This window comes from Drosophila navojoa, chromosome 4, assembly GCF_054131105.1.
Source record: "Drosophila navojoa isolate 15081-1374.11 chromosome 4, UAZ_NAV_1.0, whole genome shotgun sequence".
Lineage (NCBI taxonomy): Eukaryota > Metazoa > Arthropoda > Insecta > Diptera > Drosophilidae > Drosophila > Drosophila navojoa.
This window is the reverse complement of record NC_142892.1, coordinates 21,329,171-21,350,587: the sequence shown is the minus strand read 5'-3', so window position 1 is coordinate 21,350,587 and position 21,417 is coordinate 21,329,171. Positions and strand designations below refer to the sequence as shown.

The 21,417-nt window shown below is 43.9% G+C and overlaps 4 protein-coding genes across 5 annotated transcripts; 1 reads left to right on the top strand and 3 right to left on the bottom strand.

Moving 5' to 3' along the window:
- Positions 1-5,717: 5,717 nt before the first annotated feature.
- On the top strand, positions 5,718-6,539 carry LOC108651236 (uncharacterized). The gene is made up of 2 exons (XM_018100746.3): positions 5,718-5,844; positions 5,912-6,539. Exons 1-2 carry the CDS (start codon positions 5,775-5,777, stop codon positions 6,385-6,387), a joined length of 546 nt encoding a protein of 181 aa, XP_017956235.1. The 5' UTR covers positions 5,718-5,774; the 3' UTR covers positions 6,388-6,539.
- A 508-nt stretch (positions 6,540-7,047) lies between these two features.
- LOC108651229 (larval serum protein 1 gamma chain) lies at positions 7,048-9,304 on the bottom strand. Its single transcript, XM_018100738.3, has 2 exons — positions 8,883-9,304; positions 7,048-8,825 (listed from the first exon to the last, which is right to left on the bottom strand). Exons 1-2 carry the CDS (start codon positions 9,141-9,143, stop codon positions 7,077-7,079), a joined length of 2,010 nt encoding a protein of 669 aa, XP_017956227.1. The 5' UTR covers positions 9,144-9,304; the 3' UTR covers positions 7,048-7,076.
- A 147-nt stretch (positions 9,305-9,451) lies between these two features.
- Positions 9,452-21,182, bottom strand: Pex1 (peroxisomal biogenesis factor 1). Of its 2 annotated transcripts, XM_018100735.3 has the most exons (9): positions 20,928-21,181; positions 20,705-20,831; positions 20,490-20,593; positions 19,796-19,910; positions 18,149-19,732; positions 17,893-18,089; positions 17,205-17,828; positions 9,728-9,831; positions 9,452-9,668 (listed from the first exon to the last, which is right to left on the bottom strand). In XM_018100735.3, the coding sequence occupies exons 1-9, from the start codon at positions 21,018-21,020 to the stop codon at positions 9,599-9,601; spliced, it is 3,018 nt and encodes a 1,005-aa protein (XP_017956224.1). In that variant the 5' UTR covers positions 21,021-21,181; the 3' UTR covers positions 9,452-9,598. The 2 variants fall into 2 exon arrangements, with proteins under 2 accessions (XP_017956224.1, XP_089115111.1); XM_089258985.1 differs by lacking the exons at positions 9,452-9,668; positions 9,728-9,831 and adding an exon at positions 13,272-13,499 and having other exon boundaries at positions 20,928-21,182.
- btl (breathless) lies at positions 9,852-13,241 on the bottom strand. The gene is made up of 2 exons (XM_030391241.2): positions 10,592-13,241; positions 9,852-10,529 (listed from the first exon to the last, which is right to left on the bottom strand). The coding sequence occupies exons 1-2, from the start codon at positions 13,238-13,240 to the stop codon at positions 9,948-9,950; spliced, it is 3,231 nt and encodes a 1,076-aa protein (XP_030247101.2). The 5' UTR covers position 13,241; the 3' UTR covers positions 9,852-9,947.
- Positions 21,183-21,417: the final 235 nt, after the last annotated feature.

Here is a 21,417-nt window from a genome sequence, read left to right as displayed (position 1 = left end):
CAAAGCAATTGCATTTAATTTTCCAATATGCTGGGTGGATGAGGAAGCTTTGGCTGGTATAAATTTGTAGCGCAAATTGGTTTTGTGGCCACAGAGTATTACAGCAAATGCATTTTGCCATTTAACGAGCATTTTGCTGCAATTTTATTTTCGATATCAGCAGCCAGCATTTTGCCAACTAATGAGGCGGCAAATGTTTAAATTATTTTGCAGCGTTTGCTGAATGTGCTGTAATTAGAATAAATGTATTTACAGCTGCGGTTCGCGCCGCATTTCGGTCTATCAAATTGCAGAGAAATCCCGGCCGCACAATGCCACTGAGAACTATGGGATCGAGTCGCATTTGTCGCGGCTTATTTGCTATTCACACCACAAACAAAGTAAACAAAGCGCCCAGTTCCAGTCGCTAAAGACAACCCTCCCGGCGGGCCCTCAACCGCCTCGAGTCGAGTGGCAAGTGGCAAGTGGCGAATGAAGAGTGAAGAGTGTGAAAAGCAATAAAACGTTAAGAATACACACACACACGCACACACAAAATATACAATGCCGCAGCAAATTTGTTGCAAATCAAAATAAATTCCTACCAGAGCTTAGAAAAAAAGAATCATATCAAGAAAATATCAAAAAGTACGGCAAGTCGTATTCTGAATACTCTGTAAATAAAGGGGAATATATAGAACAAATTACTCCTTGGGAATATATGTGTGTATATGTATGGTATGTATGCTATATTATAATCGATTTTCGAAGACTTTTCGATTAGATAACAATGCGTCAGTTCAAAGATATCGAGTCTAATAAAGCAATAGACAATTTTAATTAAATATTTTACAATTTGTAAGATCAACTCATCAAGTATGCGCTAAGCTGAGTATCGAATACTTAGAATTCAACCTAAAATGAATAATAATTTGGTAATGATAATTACAAAAATAAATTATATGCTTGTAAAGTAGGTCTAAATGCTTTAGCTCTAGACCTTGAACTGAAAAATATATTTCATGTATTGCTTTTAGTCATATATTAATACACAAATAATGGCTGAGAGAGATTTTTGAATAACACTTTCACGCCACATACAATAGATCTGTACTCTATCATTTATCCCGATTAAAACGATAAGTACTATTTACTATATACTATTTGGCATTTTATCATTATTTTCAATATATGTATATTAGTAAAATATTTGAAGATTAATTTCCTGATGCTTTTTAGGCTTATTAAGGCAAACACATCTTAATTTTTTTTTTTTAATTTTTTACACTATTTTTCATTGTATAATATTGAGTTTCATTTCAACACACAAATTAATTAATACTTATTTATTTTCAATGCCATGGAAGAGTAACACTGGATTCTTAGCAAACAGAAAAAAATGTAAATAATACTTGTAATTATTCTTTGTATTTTTATTCTGATCAGTATATAATTTTACGAATATTTATATATATATTTTTTACTCTTAGAAACATCTACTTATGTCCTTAAATATATATACCTATCTGTTTCCAGTTTCTCCTTAAGCAAATTGCTTCGCATATGCATCATACCCTAAACAATTTACCAGTCCAAAATAGATGCACAAAAAGCGAAGGCGTTCTTGTTCGCAGGCAACAATCCCTCCTCAACAATCCCCCCGCAACAGTTGCCCCCACGCCTCCTGCCCAAAGTAAACACCGAGAAAAAACCATGTGAATGCTGGCCGAGTTGTTCGTTGGCACATTCAGAGCCTTCTATGGGTACTCGTCCATGGCATTCCATAACAATTTATGCAATCAGTTGGACAATGTGTACGGCGAAGGAAACTGTTGGATTTACAGCCACCCCGAGTGCTGCCAAGTACCCCGCGTGCCCCCGCGATAGAGCCATGGCTTTTCGTCACTCTCTTCTGGCCTTGGCCGCTACTTAATCCTTTTGAATATTTTTGACACGTGCGCTGCAATTATTTTATTACCCCCGCGAATGCAGTCCACAGAGTGAGCGTGAGAGAGAGAGAGAGAGGGAGAGAGATAGCACGCACACACACACACACACACACACAACAATAATGCAGCAAGGCAACGTGCAACCGGACACGCCCACTCAATAGACGAGCACAAGGGCGGGCACTTCTTTCATTCAGATTTTTTTTTTATTAGCAGCACAATGGGCCGGCAATTGATGCAATTCATTCAAATTGTTGGCGACTGTTTAGACTAAAATTGCATTAGTCTCTAAAGCTTTTGTTGTAGCTGCTACTGCTGTTGCTGTTGCTGTTGCTGTTGTGACTCTTGTTGCTCTTGTTGTAGTTGTTGCTGCTGCTGTTGTTATTGCAGATGCCGAGTGGACCAGCGCACAAACAATTGGCAATAATTTTTCGCGGTTGCATTGAAATTCAAACGGCGCAAATTGTAAGCACAATTTTTAAATATATGAACAGCTCCCGCTTTGAGCTCATGCCCGCCCCAATTATGGTCGCTTTGCATTATCACACGCACACGCACACATACACACACTCAATAAAGGTACATATATTTTAATAATGATGCCATTTGTTTGGCCATAGAATTGTGTTGGCAATAAAATTTGGCTTTGCCACATAATTCAAATGGTTAATCGCGTTTAATGGCGGCATTTATCAATATTTTGTGAGGAGAAAAACCGCATGCAAATGCGACCAGCGGCGACGGGTGATAAGGCGATGGAGCGAGTGCGCCGCACACCCCTCTCGCTCACTCTGCCCGGCTGTCTTGGCGCCCAATGACAATGTGTTGACAATGCGAAAACAAAAATGGCGTCTAATATGGCGACAAAATGTGGGGCGGAAATAAAAGCGCAGCGGTCAGCGCTGCACTGGGGCCCAGCACCACCACGACCACCACCACTACCAACCCGCCACGGCACCGCCCTTAGTTATGAAGTTTGCCAGCGGTTCCCCATCACGCTTTTAATGCGCACCATTGTGTCAAGATAAAGCAACGGAAATTAGCACGATAGCAGGAAGTTGGCAGCGTCGTTGGCGTTGTTCTTGACGACAACGGCGAAGACGAAGGCGATAAAAAATGAAGCGAATGCCAGCAGCAGAGACAACAGACCAAATAGACCTCACAGCAAGCGAGCGAGTGAGTGAGAGAGCTAGTGAGTGAGCGAGTTGAGCGACAGCCAAGGACCAAACGACCAAAGGACCAAAAGGACATCCACAGTTGGTCCAAACGGGGCAACCGGGGCTGCCCACAAATAATAATGAAAACGGAAATGAAATACAATACCCAGGAATGCCACAAGAGATGCTGAATAGCAACGAAGATGATAATGATGACGATGACGATGATGATGATGGTGTTGGTGTTGCTGTTCGTCTTGGGTCCAATGCCAATGGCCACTTTAGATCTTTGCTTTCCCTTATTGCCCACTCGAAGGAGCCACTGAGGTGCCCGTTTAACTTTTTTGCTTCTTTATATTTACAGCAATACAATGGACTAATTAGTATCACAGACATGTCTTCAGAGTCTATCGAACTTCTAAGATTCTCATTCAATCTCAAAATAATCGTTTAGACTAGTTAGACTTAGCTATGGATTTAATAAATTCAAATATCTTAAAAAATATAAATTTATATTCATATAAATTCATATATATATTATATTCATATATTCATATAAATTGAAAATCGAAAATGTTGCAACACAAAATAAAATCAAATATATGTAACCTGCTGATAATAAAAGAAATGTCTTGAACAGACATCATATACATATGTTTATATTATTTTACAAAAGGTTTTTCTTAAACCAAATATTGAGTATAATTTGGTTCGGAAACTATTATCTTGAAATATTTTTTGAAATGTAAAATCCAATAATAATGATAATAATATTTCCTGATAAAATAAGTATGACGAAAGATAGTCATAAAATGATTTCTAAAATTATTAACCAAGCTTCAAAGTCTTCGTTTTAGCTAATTACCAAATCGCTATGCATAAACCTAGGGTAAACTCTTTTAAAATATTCTTTATAAAATGTCTTTACATACTTGCATATTTTTGACTCGAGCAGCTTGGCTGTTTATTACCTTGGCTACAATCAAAAATTAATAAGCCATAAAATGAGTAACAACTTTTCGCATTTAGATGCCTGACGCACAGGGCGCGAGGGCAATGTTTGTTCATTAGGAACTGGAGCTAGAGCTGGAACTGGTACTGGTACTCAGACTGGAGCGGGATGGGAAATGGGACAGAGAGCTGGTATTCTTTTCATAAACCGCACACAAATTAGACGCATACAAAAAAGGCAAAAAATGAACGCTGATTGTCGTCTATTCTTGTCAAAGTTTGGACCGGTGCCTGGCGCAGTAGCAGAGCGGGCGAGAGCAGAGGGGGCGTGGCACGCAAAGTCAATTAGGCAAAGCGACGACGACAAACAAAACTGAAAACAATTCGCATTTAAATTTGCGCATTCTTAGAAAATGCTGCGCGAAAATGAGGACCGACAAAGTTCGGATGCGTCACTTGTGGGGCAGGTGGTGGGCGGGGTGGTAGCTGCCGTAAAATACGTGCATATTATTGTGCTTATCTGCCAAGAAACACGCCCAGGCCAAATGCCCATTCCGGACCCATGTACAAACCCCCGTACGAGGCCTTCAAGTTGATTTCGCTTTCTTTGCTGCCAAGAACTGAGCTGCCATGTCTCAATACTACGCCGGTTGTTTTGTTGTTTTTGTCATATTGTGCATTTGTTTTTATGCGCCTGGATCGTCCCAGAGCCACCCCATAGCCCCACATGCCCCGCTGCCTGCCTCTGCCATCGAAGTCTTCTAAGCAACACATCCTTCCTTAAACGTTTCTTGTCTGCCAAATGTTTCTATGGGCCATACGATTGTGAGGCCTCTGTGTGTATGTGTTAGCCTGTGTGTGTGTGTGTGTGTGTGTGGTTTTATGTGTGCATTGTATTGCTGGCATAATAGACACATTTAATTTTACTATTATGCCTTTTTGTTGTCATCACATTCGCATAAGCATAATAAACCGTTTCGTTTTCAAGTTTCCCTTTGGGGACTTCTCCGTTTGCCTATTTGCCAGTCATTTTATTTGATTTCCAGCCGAAAAAGGGAGAAGGAGAGCAGAGAACAAGCTGTGCAAAATTCTAAAGAAATTAGAGGTGTATACAATGACAGACTAGAACACTACTGAAATAAACTGATGAAACCAATTTACATTCACGACCCTTTTGCAGGCAAGCACACTATTTAAAACTGAATTATCTCACTTGCATCATTAGAAGCTCATGTTGAATTAGAGATGATCGGGCAAGCGTTTACCAAATTAACAGGTGTTTTGCATATATTTGTGCTTAATTAAATAGTGTGTAATGCTTAATTAGAGCAGCCATTTGAGCTCACTTAAGCTTTAAGTGCATGCATACGTTACTAACTCGAAGTTATAAATGTTAATAACGTTAACATTATAACTATTATTTAACCCTTTTTGCTCTCTCTCTTTCTCTGGAGCATCATAAACGAACAATAGATGGCGCGTATCATTTCCGTATACACTTCTGATACAATAGTTTCAGTTTTTTCTTTATTAATCTTTTTTGTACTCAATTATATATAATTTCGATTTGATTATAGCCCAGTTACTACTAGAGCTAAGTCATAAATATGCATTCCTCTAAATTTACTTTATAACTGTACTCTTGTGGTTGAAGCGATAGTGGGAATAGATAAGTCACTGGTATAAAAGTAGCTCCCGCTTTTGCAATCACTCAATCGTTGATTTAACGCGTTGCAACATGTTCAAAGTCATCTGCTTGTTGGTAGCCGGACTACTTGCCGTAGCATTGGCTGCTCCATACACATATGGTAAGTAATCAGATTTTTGGCAAGCCAAGGAGTTACTGAACCCAATCCTTGCTGAATATTCCTCTAGATACTGAACATAATTGGATCAAGGGAAATCTTTCAATTCCCTTGACAAGCAACGTTATAGTTGGAGGATTTGATCCTTATGGCTACCGTACTTACATAGGCCGAGTCGCTTATGGCACCAACATCTTGCCCGCTCGTGTCGTGGCTGAGACGGGCTATGCCTATTTCAACACAGACAAACTGAGCAACAAGCTCGTCGACTATCAGCTATTGACTTCTAGTCCCAGATTTGACTACGAGTGGATACGCAGCTTTGATGGCAATTACGAAAATGGTGCCGTTGCTGTGGGCACCACCCATTGGAACGAACGTGTCTTCATTTGCCGCGCCAAGGCGGATGGCGGTTTGCTAATGGGCACTCTGTTCCTATCGCAGAAGAATTGCATTATCAAAAACGAAGATTTGCCACTGCGTCAATTTGACAAATACGAGATCCTTGTGGCCAAGTCCAAGACAAACTCAACCTTTAATGCCTAAGGAGTGCACACAAATTCAGGCATATGTAAATACGTACATATGTATGTATGCATATGAAAACTGTACAGTAAAATTATTAAGTAACTTTAGTTGTATACTTGATTTGATTGTATTAATTTTTATTTACAATAAACTGATTAGATACATTTCGATTAGATTGCCTTATTGAATGATAGGAACTGAAGTGGCCAAAGCTAGTCATTCATATGTATGTATGTACATTCATTCGATTACTAAAATCGGGGGTTTTTACTTATTGGCAATGAGACCATAAGCAATTTTGTTTCTATGTTTATTCGAATCATCGAATCAACACCGAGGCCAAAAGAAAAGGAATTGCAGAGAAACAAAATATCTAAAATAACTTTCACAGCTAGATGGCGCTTGCACTGTTCTAGCATCAGCAGCACAGCTTTCGATAGGATTGTATCCATTATATCGACATTTAACATCGATAGTTCGCTTCTTGATTATGTTATTTCTTTAACAGTATACTATTTTTGAAAAGTAGATTTGCTATAAACACCGAAAATATAAAAATAGCATTGTTACATTTTATTAAAATCTCTGTATGAGAACATATGTAAATTGTTTATAAATACTCATATACAAATTAAATTAATATTTTTATTTAATTATTAAAATTGTAAATATGCAAAACAAAGTTAACATATGACATTTTACTTTTATTACAGTTTGTCGACTGATATTTTTAATTCCTGGTGGTATATGACCACATCTAAAGTGTCGCTGGCGAGGAGTGTAGTACTTCCAGTACTAGTACTAAAGCTGGCAGCCCCAACACACTCTGCGTCGATCTCAGTGCCGTTCCATTGGAGTACTTCCACCAGTAATTGGAATGGCAGACCTTCTGCAGTACCACGAGGCAGCTGCAGGTGACGAGGAAATGAACAGGTTTTTGGAGCATCAAATGGTTCCTGCGCTTCATACAGCTCGCTAAGTGTGTGATCATTTGGAGCGGCTGGAAAATGACGTTCCAATCGATTATCGTTTATTCCTAGCTCACGCACAAAGCTATCGAGCAATAGGTGAGGTTCAGCTCTGCCAGGCAGCATCAGATAACTGCGGATTTGGACAACCATCGTCTGCGGAACGGACAGCTCATAGGCAATCCTGAATGGTTTATGATTCAAGCGCAGCTGGCGTGCCACAAGACGGCGACGCAGCAATTGCAAATTGTTGCGCTGTGTCTGAAGCAACTGTTGATCCATTAGGTTAATCAAATCGGAGTCCGTTAGCTGCTCATAGGTCTCCAATTTAGTCACTTGCAGGAGCTTTACCGTCGGCCTTCGCTGCATGTCGTATGATTGAGATTTTGGCTTCTGGTCGTACTTGGATATTAATTGAGCCAGTTGAATCAACAGCGAGCGATATATGGGATCGCGGAGGTTGGACGTAGTCATGCCCAAAAGGCTGGGCTCCACATTGTTGCCGTTGATGGCCAGACTCAAATGTCTACAGAGCAGCCAGTACTCCGCTGCAATCACGTGACCCACGACCCACATAGGCTCAATTTTGTTATTTATGGCCAGCTCCTTATCGATCTGACTTTGCAGCTCTTCAACAGACTTTCTTATCAATTGCCGTACATCTTCGGCATTCAGCGCAGTCACCTTGTAGGGCACTCCACCCGTTGTCACCAATGTGGGCGTGACCAGCTCAGCTGAGTCTTTGCCTGTCGCTAGTTCTTCCAGCTGCAGCAAGACTACAAACTGCCGGATGTTGTGCATCAGCAACAGTCCGATTTCTGGCCTCGCCGCACCCCCCACTTGCTGGCGGTATATCCATTCATCCTCATCACTGCGGAACTGCATCATGCGATCGCCGTCTATTATAGCAGTTCCATAATCTTCCTTGGCTTTCGACCCGATTATCAGCCGGCTGATAAGCCTGCTCCAATAGCCGTTCAATGCCACATCTAAGCTCAGCTGCATCCCAAGGGAATTCGCTTCTATCACAATGGGGTCGGCGGGCATTAGTTCCTCCTCCGGTGGCTGTCTAAATATCCTCGGGTACAAAAAGCTACCCAATGTGTCCTTCCAAGTGCGTTTCGGAGCAATTCGAACTGGAGCCAACTCCTGCCAATTAACGGACCTTGCTGCCCTTATCAGCTCCTTGTCGAAGTAGAGCTGTGGCAGAACCTCATGCATGGCCGGCATCATCAGATCCTTTGTATCCGCACGCTCGGCAATCGCCAGCTGCAGAGCGTTCACAAACAGCACTGGGTTGAACTGGCTGCGCGCATAGCAGGCATTGCGCTGAAAGGTTCTCCAGTCTTTGGCCAGCACAAGGAAGCGATAGACGCCCAATAGCTGCTGCGGCAGCTCCTCTTGCAAAAGGTTATAGATGCTATATGGATGCAGTATGCGACCCTGATGGACGCGCTCAAAGAAGTCCAGCAACAAAGGCCAACTGCCCTGTAGAAAAAATATGCTTTAAGCAATTGATTTCGATTTCAAACTGAATCCCCTCACCGTTTCGTAATCGCTGGGACTCTCGTTGAGCTCACGGCCCATGTCGATGAGCTCCTGCTGCAGCAGCGGCTTGTGCACTTGCAGCAACAAATCCAACAGAAAGCGCTGGCGCTGTGCCCATTGTGTTGGTCTCAAGGCATCGAGACTTGGAGCAGTTTCGCCCAGCCACCAGCGCGGTCGTAGGTTCCAGCCGTTGACAATCACTCCTGCACTGAGGGACAGGCTCAGGAGAGCACAGAATGCAAGTGTCACCTTCCACATTCCTTATGAATCGGCAGTTGAGAGGCAAATGTTATTCGGAATTTCATACGCCAATGCCCACGGCTGATCTCGTTGCTTATCAAAAGAATTTTATACAAATATATACCAGATGCAAAAAGCATGCACAATTATCGCAGTTAATGATATACCCTACAATATCAGCATTTGCTGGGGTATATTTCTTATGGAGATCGCATGTCCCTAAAATTCATTTTCTATTTGTAAAATATAAATGAAAATATACATAAATTGCTCTGTTTTCCCTCAAATCCAAAATTTAAATTGACATCAGCTTTAGCGCTGTAAAATTATGTAAATTCGTTTTTATTGTGTCAACAATATTAAAAAATACAATTCCCGAAAAATAAAAAGTAAACACGCCCAAAAATAGCATTCCATATAACCGAACTTTTGTTTTACAATTATCTCTGTTGAGCCTAATTGAGTCTTTAGAGCTATGCCAATGTGGCCCGCTTGGCCACAAATTCCCTGGAGCTCTTCTCCCTGTTGGTAAAACGAGCATATCTGAAATCAGTAATATTTAGTAAATGCGAGGTATTGGATATTGTTTTGTTGCAGCTCACGTCTTCTTATATTTGGCCACATCGGCGGCGCTGAGCGATGGGCGTGTCGTTTGGTAGGATTCGATGAGATGTTTTTGCTTCACTAAAATTTTCTTTGGCAGCTTCTGTCGGAGGGAATGGAAAAAGATTAGTTCAATTTGCTTACATAGACTCGACGTATTTTATTGAGTATTTTTTGTATGATGCTCGATGGATGTTCTCGGTAAAGCCATCCCTAACACTAGTTGAACTTATATGTATATTGATATCTAAGCGGTAAAGTCTCTCGGAATGTTTCAGTTTCAGAGCCGTCGTCCTCATCGCCCGAGGAAGGCGGTGTCTCCAGCATTGGCATCGATAGATCCAAATAGGCATCGTTGGGATTGCTGCTCGCCTGCTGCAGTATACCGTCGAAACTCTCCACGAGCTCAGCGAACGTGGGCCTCGCACACGACTCGAAGTGCCAGCACTGGCGCATCACCACGTATATGTTGAGCGAGCATTTCGGCGGCTTCTCCATGCGCTGGCCAGTGATCAAGTAGCTGTATAGCTCCTCAGCGGACATGATATTCGGGTACGGCTGTTCGCCATAGGTCATTATCTCCCAGAGCAGGACGCCGTAGCTCCAAACGTCGCTCTGGGAATCGTAAAACTTCTCCTGCAAAGACTCTGGTGCCATCCATTTGATGGGCAGTCGTCCGTTGGTATTCTTCCGATAATAGTCCGTATCCTGGATGTCCCTGGCCAATCCAAAGTCGGCTATCTTCATCACATAGCCTTCGCTGACGAGCACATTGCGCGCTGCCAGATCTCGATGAATGCACTGAAAAGTGATGGACACATTATACACCTGATCTGCTCGCTAATTGACCCACGTGGCCTTACCCGTCGCGAGGCCAGGTACTCCATGCCGCGAGCTATTTGGAAGGCGAACATGGTGAGCTCCTTCTCGCCCAGCTGCTGCTGTGGCTGCATCGACTTGTCATCCAGATAGCCATCGCTGTCGCTGCGCCGCTGCAGTTGACCCGGTCGATTTTGCTTGAGAAAATCCTTGAGATTGCCATGGGGTGCATACTCGACAATGACCCACAATGGACCGCTCTGACTGCAGCATCCCAGCAGGTTGATGATGTTAATGTGCTTGCCAATCATTTTCATCACCTCCATTTCCCGCACCAGGCTGGCCATGTCCGCGTCCGTGTGCTCCTCCTTCACCATCTTGACGGCGACGATGGTGCCCATGCCATTGTTCGAGGAAGGTGGACTGCGCGGCAGGCCATCCGCCTCGGCCATGACCACGCGTCCGAAGGCGCCCTCGCCCAAAATGGAGCCTAGCACCAGCTGCTGCCTGGGAATCTCCCAGTTCGAGTCCAGCGGGAACTCGTACTCGTTGAAGCCCTGTGTAGGATCCGAGGAGCCGCCAGTCGTGGTGTTGGAGAAAGTTGTCCGTTGTTTCTCGATCTTAATGACAGGTATTTGCAGGTCGCCCGCACAGGAGCTGCCCTCGGCGCTGGCCGGCTTGTAGATGATCACCTTCTTGGTCCACTGATGCACCGTCTCGATGCGGTGCTTCAGCAGCTTCTCCCGCCGCAGCCGACGCAGCATATACACTATAAACGCGCTGCCGAGCAGGAAGAGCAGAATGATCATCACAACGATCACGACGAAGGCGACGGGATGCGTGTGGAGCAGCTGACTGAAGTGCAAGTAGGGCAGATGATCGACCACGCGCAGATAGATGCTGGCGTTGCTCATGCCCAGCGAGTTGGATGCCATGCAGGTGTACCAGCCCTCGTCCAGGTGGCTCACATTGTTGAACACCAGCAAATCGGGGCGATCCACGGACGTTTTCAGATCGATGTGCACCACTCCCGGCTGCATCGAGTCCACAGCCAAGGGCATCGAGTGATTGTGGTGCATCACACGTATCCACCGGATAGAGGGCTCGTTGTCGGACAGCACATCGCACTTCAGCACCACCTGCGTGTTGATCAGCGCCGTCTTGTTGTCCATTTTGGTGATGATGGGCGGCGCTCGGATGCGATCGTTGACCACAACGCTGTACTCGAACTCAATGCAGCCGAGGATGTTGCACACCTTGCACTTGTACAGGGCCGAGTCCTTCGATATGGCGTCCTCCATGGTGAGGGACCAGCGCCTGAACTTATAGCCGCCAATGTCGCGCTGCAGCTCCTTGTAGCCGTCGCCCTTGTTGAATGTCCAGCTGATGTTCGCCGGCGGATGCGCGGTGCTGGGGCAAGAGAGGGTGAGGGTCTTGCCCGAGGGCAGATGCTGCAAACGTTTCAGGGGCTTCTTAAACTTGGGGAACTGCTCCACTGTGGTATCGTCCGCGACATCATCGGCTGCCTCATCCGCCGCATCGTCATCCGTGGCGTTAACGATCGATTGCTGCGTTGTGGTTGTTGTTGTCGTTGGCTGCACAGTTGAAGTGGGCACATTGATGGGCTTGGGCACCACCTGCAAATAGGCAGCGCCCACAGTGCGCCCCAAGCGGTTCTCGGCCACACATATGTACCAGCCAGCATCGTAGGGCTCCACGCTGCCCAGGCGCAGCAGCTGCGGCTCATCTACGCGGGCCGGCAGTCGGACCACCTCATCATTGTCCACCAGGATGGCTTGCTGCTCCAGGCGCTGTAGCAGCGAGTTTATGTCACCGGGTCGTATCTGTTGCAGCCACGTGATTTGTGGCGCCAGCTGCGAGTCCTCCAGCTTGCACTCTATGATCGGCTGCTCCTCCAGGACAGCGGTCACGTTACGCGGATAGCCCGGACTGAGCACAGGGGCCATGTGCTGACGCCTCAGCACCTCCAAGCGAGTCCTGCTGTCGGCGCAGCTCTGGGCATTGCACAGACGACAGCGATAGTCACCCGCATCCTGGGGCTGCAGCTGCCACATGCTGTGCACCGTTTTCCGAGCACTGCTCCCCACCTGGGTGTCATTGTGAAACCAGCTAATGTTCGTCCACACAACTCCCGCTGCCGGAGTGCAGTTCAGGTGAACCATAGAGCCCGCCGTGCGCCTCACCAGCGGCTCCAGTGGCTGGGCGAAGCGTGGCTGCTGACTCTCGTTCAACGGCAGCAGATAGTGCTCCACAGGCTCGCTGTACACCCGGCTGAAGCTGGCCAGGTCGTCGCTAGCCTTCTGGTAGCCAATCAGCAGCGTCAGATTGGCCCACCGATGGCCAGCATACTGGCAGGCATAGCGACCCGACTGTTCTCTCTGAGCGCGCTCTAGCAGCCAGCTGCTGCCGCTGTGCTGGGGCTGCTCGTTGTAGAACCATTTGGCTTGGGGCTGTTGGCACTCCAGCTGAATATCCACATCTGTGGGCACATGACGATAGCCAGGCTGTGGCTCTTGACTCACATCGATTTGGCAACGATGCGCCTCAAAGTGGCAGCTCGAATTGTTGTTGCTGTTGTTGTTGTTGCTGCTGCTGCTGCTGCTGCTGCTGCTGCTATAGCTGATGATGATGAATATGATGATCAGCAGATTTTGCATTTTCAAGTATAGCATTTGAGTTTTTGTTGTTGCTGTTGCTGTTGCCGCTGCTGCTGTTAATGTGATTGCTGTTTACTTAGCTGTTGCTGTTGCTGTTGCCAAATTGCCGCTACTTTTGCAAAGACACTTTTATATTTCGCAATGCTTCATTTGCTCACATTTTACCTTCTCTATCATATTATTATTATTATTATTTATTTATAATTTATTGCTATCGGTTAGGTTCAATTTTTTGCGTCTTCTTTTTTTTTCAATATTCGAAACAAAAATAAATCTAAAAAGAAAAAAGGCAACGCGTATAATACAAAAAGGCAACCATTATGTGCACTGCCTCTGTAATGAGCAACACCTTTGCCGCCTCTGCTGCTTCTGTTGTTGTTCTTGTTGTTGTTGTAGCTGTTGTCAACGAGCACACACACACACACAAACGCACGCACGCGCACACATATAGCCAAGTCAAATATCTATAAGTTGGCTATATATATGAATATAGTATATGTGAGCATCGGCCACATGCCAAATGCGTTAAATGTCGTCATTTCCATTGATACGACAAATCGTCGTACAGTTAGAAATTTTAGATGCATTCATAATATTAATCGTTGGTATATTGGTAGAGTCAAGCATTGGCTTTAGGCACCGTGGTCCCAAATTGGCAACTTGCTTTTACAGCATAATATTGAAACGGGAAAGAATGTTTGCGTCGGGTAGAACCAACTACAAAATACTCCTTTGCAATTTGAAGACTTTAAGCTGACTCGTATGTCAAGAAAGATGTTGAAGTATTTGTAATCTGTTTTAAGAGCCACCTCCACCTATACCACCTATAAATGTATAATACAGTTGAAATAATATATGAACTATAATGGAAACCAATATGCTCCATTTGTTTTGTAAGTGAGCATTAAGAAAGTTCATTGAGTACACCGCACCTGATGAATCAATATAATTACTGCTCACTTGGTCTACGAGAATCGCAAAAAGAAAAAAACAAAACTAGTTTTAGCTCTTGAAATCTTTCATTTCTATTGCGAAAAAATTCCACGCCTTAATAATAATAAAATATAATTTGAGTGGGTGCCAGATTGTATTTTTTTTTTTTTAACTCCATTGCATATTTGCAATTAACAATAAACATTAAAATATCAAACTAAATTGTCCACGATTCTCTAACGGACATGAATCATGAATGAAGAAAATTAGCAATGCGGATTTTTTTCCGTATAGCTTAGAATTATTGCAGCCTCAATAAAGTTTGCTTGGAATATATTATATGGAAATATTATTGATCATAGCAAGTAACAAGTTTAAGTTTAGATTTGCCCTTTTAGGGTAGAAAGTTTATATTATCTAAGGATATTTTATTCAGAGCATCATATGAATCTACCAAGATAAATGTTGATAATAGCTTTAAAATATTTTTTTAAAGTAATTCTTCATTAAAATCTATAATTTTTTGCACGTTTCTTTCTTTCTATCGACTATAATTTAGTTTATCATTAAAAAGCCAAAATCCCTTACGTCTCTTAACTGTAAGTTTTCAATAAGTTTCAAATAACTTTATTTTGATAATCTGTATCAATTGGAAATAAGCCTATTTCAGGACAATTCATAACTAGAGTATGGATTCTACTTTCTATAACTTTTGAATAATTCTGTTTCTATTTTGTCACCTGAGACCACTGTTCACTAACGAAGTTTATATTTTATCATTTGCTTTTTTTTTTTAAGGCAAGCCAACAACTGGTGTTGCGGTGTTTTTTTTTTTGCCATTGTTGTTTTTGCAAATATTGTTGCGCTTGTTGTTTGTGTAGTGCCGTTTGTTAGTTGTAGCTATTGTTGTTGTTGCTGCTTTTTGGCGGTACTGATTTTTTGTGTGATATATGCACACACGTCGCGATTTTAAATTTATTCAGTTTCCTTTTTTTCTTGCTTCTTTCGTTTATTGCCAGCAGACAAATCGCGTATGTTTGAAATATGTATTATTATTGTTATAATTCGTTGTTTTTAATGTAGCTGTTGCTGTTGTTGTTGTTGCTGTTTTATTCTTGTTGTTTTAGCGACTTTGTCAATATTATTGGAAATTGATGGCTTGAAACGTTTATAATTATGAAGTATGAATTGACTTTGAGTTTTGGACCAGCATTCGACTCGCTTTTTGCAAAATATTTATTGCCAAGTTGCGAATGCTCAAACTCGGTTTAAATTGTTTTTACACATTTGGTTTGGCTGGGAGCCCTATTAGGAAGTTTGTTGACGTCACAGAAATATTTGAATTTTGATTTGAGATTTATCTATTATTTATTATGCATAAATTTGTCACCATTTTATAGACACACGGGCAGAACTGAGCAGCTGAATGTTTCCAATTCCGCTCACGATTCTGCACAAGTCATGGAAATATTCGACATTTATATATGTATACTTATATATCTAAACTTATTGCTTGAAGATTTCGCACTGTAATCGAATGAAATTGCACATTTCGTTTTTGTTGACTATTTGTATTATTGCTAATTAATATTAGTCAAATTTGCTTTTATTTTTAACTGGACTGCTGACAGTTTGATGAACACTTCACAAGTCTGTTGTTTATCTTTTATTTGTGGCTTTTTATGTACTTTGCATTTCACTTGACTGGATTTTATTTTCGCTCTTGAGCGATCGCCATCCATGTCTGGCAGAATGAGTACATAATTCTTTCTTAGCACGCCGATTCTTTGCCCAAAAATCACGTCTTTGTCTTTAGCTCGAATAAATAACGAGAAAAATCACAAAAAACAACAAAAATAACAACAAAAACAAAACGACAGAGAACAACACGAATTGTCGCAGTGCTTTTATTCGGCTGTCAATCTGGCAGGCAACGAAGTCCCTGCCCGGTCGCCCTTTTCTGGACCCGTGCGCATTTCCGCTTCGTTGCCAATACTTATTAAGGCCCGCCGCCCAATGCCCTCCACACTCCCCCCAGTGCTACACTGCCCAACAGAACAGCGCTTTAGCTGGGCGAGGGAGTTGCGGCTATTGACAACTTCCGCTGCACTAACCGAAACAGATCCCACACAGTCGCGAGCCAACCGATTTGCTTGAATGTGCGCACACAACTGAAAGTAACGATCGATTGAATACCGCAACAACAAAACTTTTGGATGTGCTGACGACGATCATCATCGGCAACCACCACGAGCCGGGCGGCGTTACCGACGACATCGTGAAAACCTAGCTACAATTATATATCTATGTATGTGCGCGCATGAGTGTGTGCGCGCGTGTGTGTGTGTGGGTGTTTCATATTATTTATACAATCAATGATCCTTTCGAGCACTCGCAGTGCTGGCCAGCGATTCCCTAGGTTCTACCTGTCTGCAAGGTGTCCGTCCCGCATGCGCAGTTGCCGCATGTTGCAATTGCGCATTGTTATTGTTGTTGCTGTGGTTTCTTTTCTTTTCCTTTTGTTGTTCTTTTTACTTTTATTCTAAGCATGTTTTGTGGCCGAGGATTTCGTCTACTTGTCTTGGTTCGTTCGGCTTGCATTCTTTATTATCGCGGCCCTTGGGCTATGTTTAATTTATGCATAAGAAAATGTGTCCATTGTCTTTTGAGTTGTTGCTGCTTCTGTTGCTGTTGTTATTGTTGTTGTTATTGTTGTTGCAGTACGTGAGCATGCGCGATAATCGCATATCAATAAGGAAATATCCGTTACGTGACTTATATATCTAAAAACCTCTCGTCTGCAATTTTACTATGTATTTTTTGGCCCAGCACCCGCATAAGGTTGCCTAATCCTGATCCAGATGCACGGCACGTAATCATAGATAGAAGAAAAACCCCAAAAATAGTAAATCTCGCTGCACTTGTGCGCCCTGTCCCTGTTTCCAGTTTATTTGCTGGGAACGGAAGCGCCAACTACTTCTTTGACTATGGCTTTACCAAGAACCTTCTCCATTTCCATTTCCGCCCGATTGCGATTCTCACTCACCTCATGTCCGAATTGTGCCAGCGCCTCCTTAACCGCCGCCATGTTCGCCGAGGTCAGAATGCTTTGTATATCGGCGCCAGTGTAGTTCTGCGTTCGCCCCGCAAACCAATCGAAATCCACACATTCATCCAGATTCAGCGTTGCACTCAACGCCTCAAAGATGCTGACGCGCGCCACTGCATCCGGCAGCGGGCATTCCACTAGCCGATCAATGCGGCCAGAGCGCAGCAGCGCTGGATCGAGCAGTTCAGGTCGCGAAGTGGCGGCTATGACAGTAACGCCCTGCAGCCCCTCGACGCCATCCAGCTCGGTGAGCAACTGGTTGACCACACGGTCTGTGACGCCCGTCGAGTCGTGGCCACGCTTCGGGGCCAAGCTGTCGAACTCGTCGAAGAAGAGAACGCACGGCTTGGCGCTGCGCGCCCTGTTGAACAGATTGCGCACGTTCTCCTCACTCTGGCCAATGTATTTGGCCAGCAACTCAGGACCCTTTACCGATATAATGCGCAGACTCCAGCTGCTTGCCAGCTGAGATACCAGGAACGTTTTGCCCGTGCCCGGCGGTCCATAAAGCAGCACGCCGGCCTGATTACGCAAAGGCGAGGAGTTGAAGATCGTTGGATACTGTTGGAGAAGCGTATTTAAATCAATAAGATTTACATATACAAGTATATAGTTGTGTACTCACAGTTGATGGCCACATGAGCACCTCCTCGAGCACACTGACCACAGGCTCCAGTCCAGGCAGCTCCTCCACGCGCATTTCATTGGCATTCGTTTCGGCGCCAGTCTTTTGATTGCTTTGTATGCCCTGCAGGCAGTAGGAATTCGTGTGCTCCAAGGATTCGATGAGCTGCTCGTTCGTTAGCAGCGGCTGTGTTTTGCCTGTGAAAAATTTAAATATGTTTATCACGGTATTTAACTAGCTGACTTCGTCAACTTACTGATGCGATAGGCGTAGAAAATGGCGCGCTCCACAAACTGGACAAGATCACATTTCCGATAGCCCTCCGTAAGATTAGAGAACTTGACCAGATCCAATTCCTTGGTGGCGATATGGCTGCATAGTTCGCGTAGAATGACCTCACGATCGGCACGCTCCAGGCTGGGCAGCCGCGCAATCGTCTGGAACAGATGTCGGCCACGTGGCGCGCTGAGCCGCTTGTTCAGCGTCTGCAGCTCGCTGACTGTCGCTATGACAGCAATGGCATTGCTGCTGGTGTACTGCATGATGAGCTGGTGCACCGTGTCCGCCATGCGATTGAAGTACTCGCCATCCTGGCTGGACTGCTCTGCCGACGCATGGGCGAGGACATCCAGATTCTCCAGCACTACAATGGCCGGTGCGTGCAAGAGGCAGGTGGTGAATATGTTGCGCAAATCCTTTTGAATGGACTCCGTTTTGCGTCCCTTGCTGCGCGAGCAGTAGAAGATATCGAAGTAGCAGTAGTCCGGCTTTCCCGACAGCTGCTCCAGTATGCGCTCCACCAGCACCGTTTTGCCAGTGCCAGAGGCGCCGGTCAGAAGCACATTTCCCTGGCGCAAGACTGAGTTCTGTGAGCTGAGGCACAGATTCATGCGCAGCTCGCTGACCACTTGGTCTAGAATCTTGTCGTATTCTGGCAGTCGTATTAGGTCCTTAACACTCAGTGGCGAAATCGCCGGCGGTTGCTCCTTGATAATTTCATGGACGGGACGGACTAAGTCGGCAGCATAGATTTTCGATTCCTTTAGGAACTGGGCGTCCACCACGCAATAGCGGAAGTGCTCAGGCAATATGCCCACTGTGACCAGTAGGTCGTCCTCCAGACGCACCACTTCCTCCTGATTGAACAGCACCGGCGCCTTTCTTGTTCTTTCAATCACAAACCGCTTAAATGCATTCTCAATGATTTTGTAATGCGTCTTCTTGTGCGCAAACAACTCAATCTTCTCCACAAAGTTCACAACGGTTGTCTTAGGCCGCAGGACAACACGCTCCAGTTCCTTAATGTTCAACAGCTTCATCAGATTCGCATTTAGCTCGATGGACGGATGAATAGTGGCTGGCAGTTCGTCTTCGTTCTCATCGCTAACCAGACGCACACGCACATAATACTCCTTCTCGCCAGCGGTGCGCATGCTGTAGAACTGCTCCAGGTCCATGAATTCCGGCAAATGCGATTGCGTTATGTACACATCCGATTCCTGTGCCTGCTCGTGCCATAATCCACGTATGACACGAAACTCAAAGACACGCGAACTCTCGCGTCGCAAGTCCTTCTTCAAGCGCTCCATATGATCCTGCCGCTTGTTGCGTTGCAAATTGTTCTTCACATTACTCATTGTAGCGGAGTGCACGAGCGCTGGTGGAGTCGTGGCCACCTCATCCCGCACTTGCGCACTAGTCTTGCTGCGCGACAGCTTCTTATTTTCCTCAGCATTTTCATTGTCTTTGCCGTTGGTCAGACCTTGGTATAGATTTGGCGCCACAACCAGCTGCGTATTGTGATCCAGACGCCCGTAACTTATGTGCGGCTTAAGGCGATCTAAACAAAAATCATGTAATTAGAAATAAATGTGGTGTGTTGAGCATTCAATTCACTATTTACCCACTGTTAGCGCCACTTGCGTCGACTTGTTGATCCAAACCAACAAAATTTGTGACGAGTTTACAATGCGCGTTTGCTCCAGTACACTGCCAGAAATTTTCTCCGTACTCAGCTCCTTAAAAAAAATAAATAAAAATTATTAATATAGACTATATGTATATGAATATTAATTATAAGAAAATATATTAATTTAATATCTCAGTATCTTATTATTAATTCATAACTTTTGCAAATAACAAGCAAAAAAATATTAGAAATATTGGCTCTGCAGTCTATTAAAATTAAGTAATTGAAATTTAAGTACTTTAACTTAAACATATTTTGTTAATGCGCAAAAAGCTTTTAAAATTTAGTAAATAAGTTTTAAATGTAAATTTCACTTACACCAATTTGTTTTCCAATTTAGTAATACAAAGTATTGTCGAAACTATACGTGTGCAAACTACGGCTGTTCTACAGTCTATACTTATTCAAATTGTTGACCGTTATTTGAAAATTACCCAACCCTGATAAGAGAATTTCCCGCTGGGGTCAATGGCAATGCCGGCGAAATGTAGCGGCTGCACATAAATAAACACTTAGAAGCACGCCCGCGCCAAAAGCTAATCCGATATAAAAGTATTTTTATCTGGCCGCAGTTACACACACACGCACACACACACGCGCATGCATACATAGATAGATAAGCACTCACAATGATCTCCCAATCTTTGGCCGAGACGGGCGTGACGTGAACGCTGCGCAGATTTAGAACGTCAGCGATGAGGGCGCACTTGACCAAATCATTCTCATGAAGACCTACAACAAGACGTATGGCAAAGTGCACACAGTATATGCACACTCATTTAGAAAAAACGATATTTTGGCAATTGGCAGCACATTAGCGCATCCGCTTATTAAGTAACTTACCGAGCTCCTTGGCCGCCCTGGCATTGATCCCAATTTCGGTGTCTTTGATGCCGCCGCCACCCGCCTGTGGCGCCCATGAGGCATAATGCACACGACCGTTGTACTGAAGGCTCAGGCAGCCAGTATCCTAAGCAATATATGTATAATCATAATATATATATATATTACAACTTATCTAATCTGCGGGTCCAATGGCATATTAAGTTGACTTTTGGACACTCACGTAAGTGGAAACGACACCGTAGTATTGGTCCGGCAGTATCACGAAATTGTTTCGAATCGGCCGATAAACCACTTTGAAAGTCCGTTTAAACATTCTTTCCGTTGGCGCGCACAATGTGGCACAATAAAACCTAAAATATTTGTGTGCTGTCGTGCCTAAATCATTTTAAGACTAAAATTCCAATAGATGCAAAATATTGAGAACCAGCTGTTCTTACTCTCGCGGCTGGATTGTAGCACACTAGAGATGTGCCGTTTGGTATCGATATAAAATTACATTGAGAAAGCACAGGAAGAGAGAGCGGCTATCGGTCTGTTGGCTAACTAAATTAAGTTGGCAGCACCATAAGACCAACTGTTGCTCAAATATGCCGACTGCTCGACAAAATTACATTTCGCTAATGGAAATCGTTAAAGTATTCGCATTACTCAATTGTGAGCAAGAAAGATGAAAAGGAGTGGTAAAGTGCACTCTCATCAAAGTTCCTTAC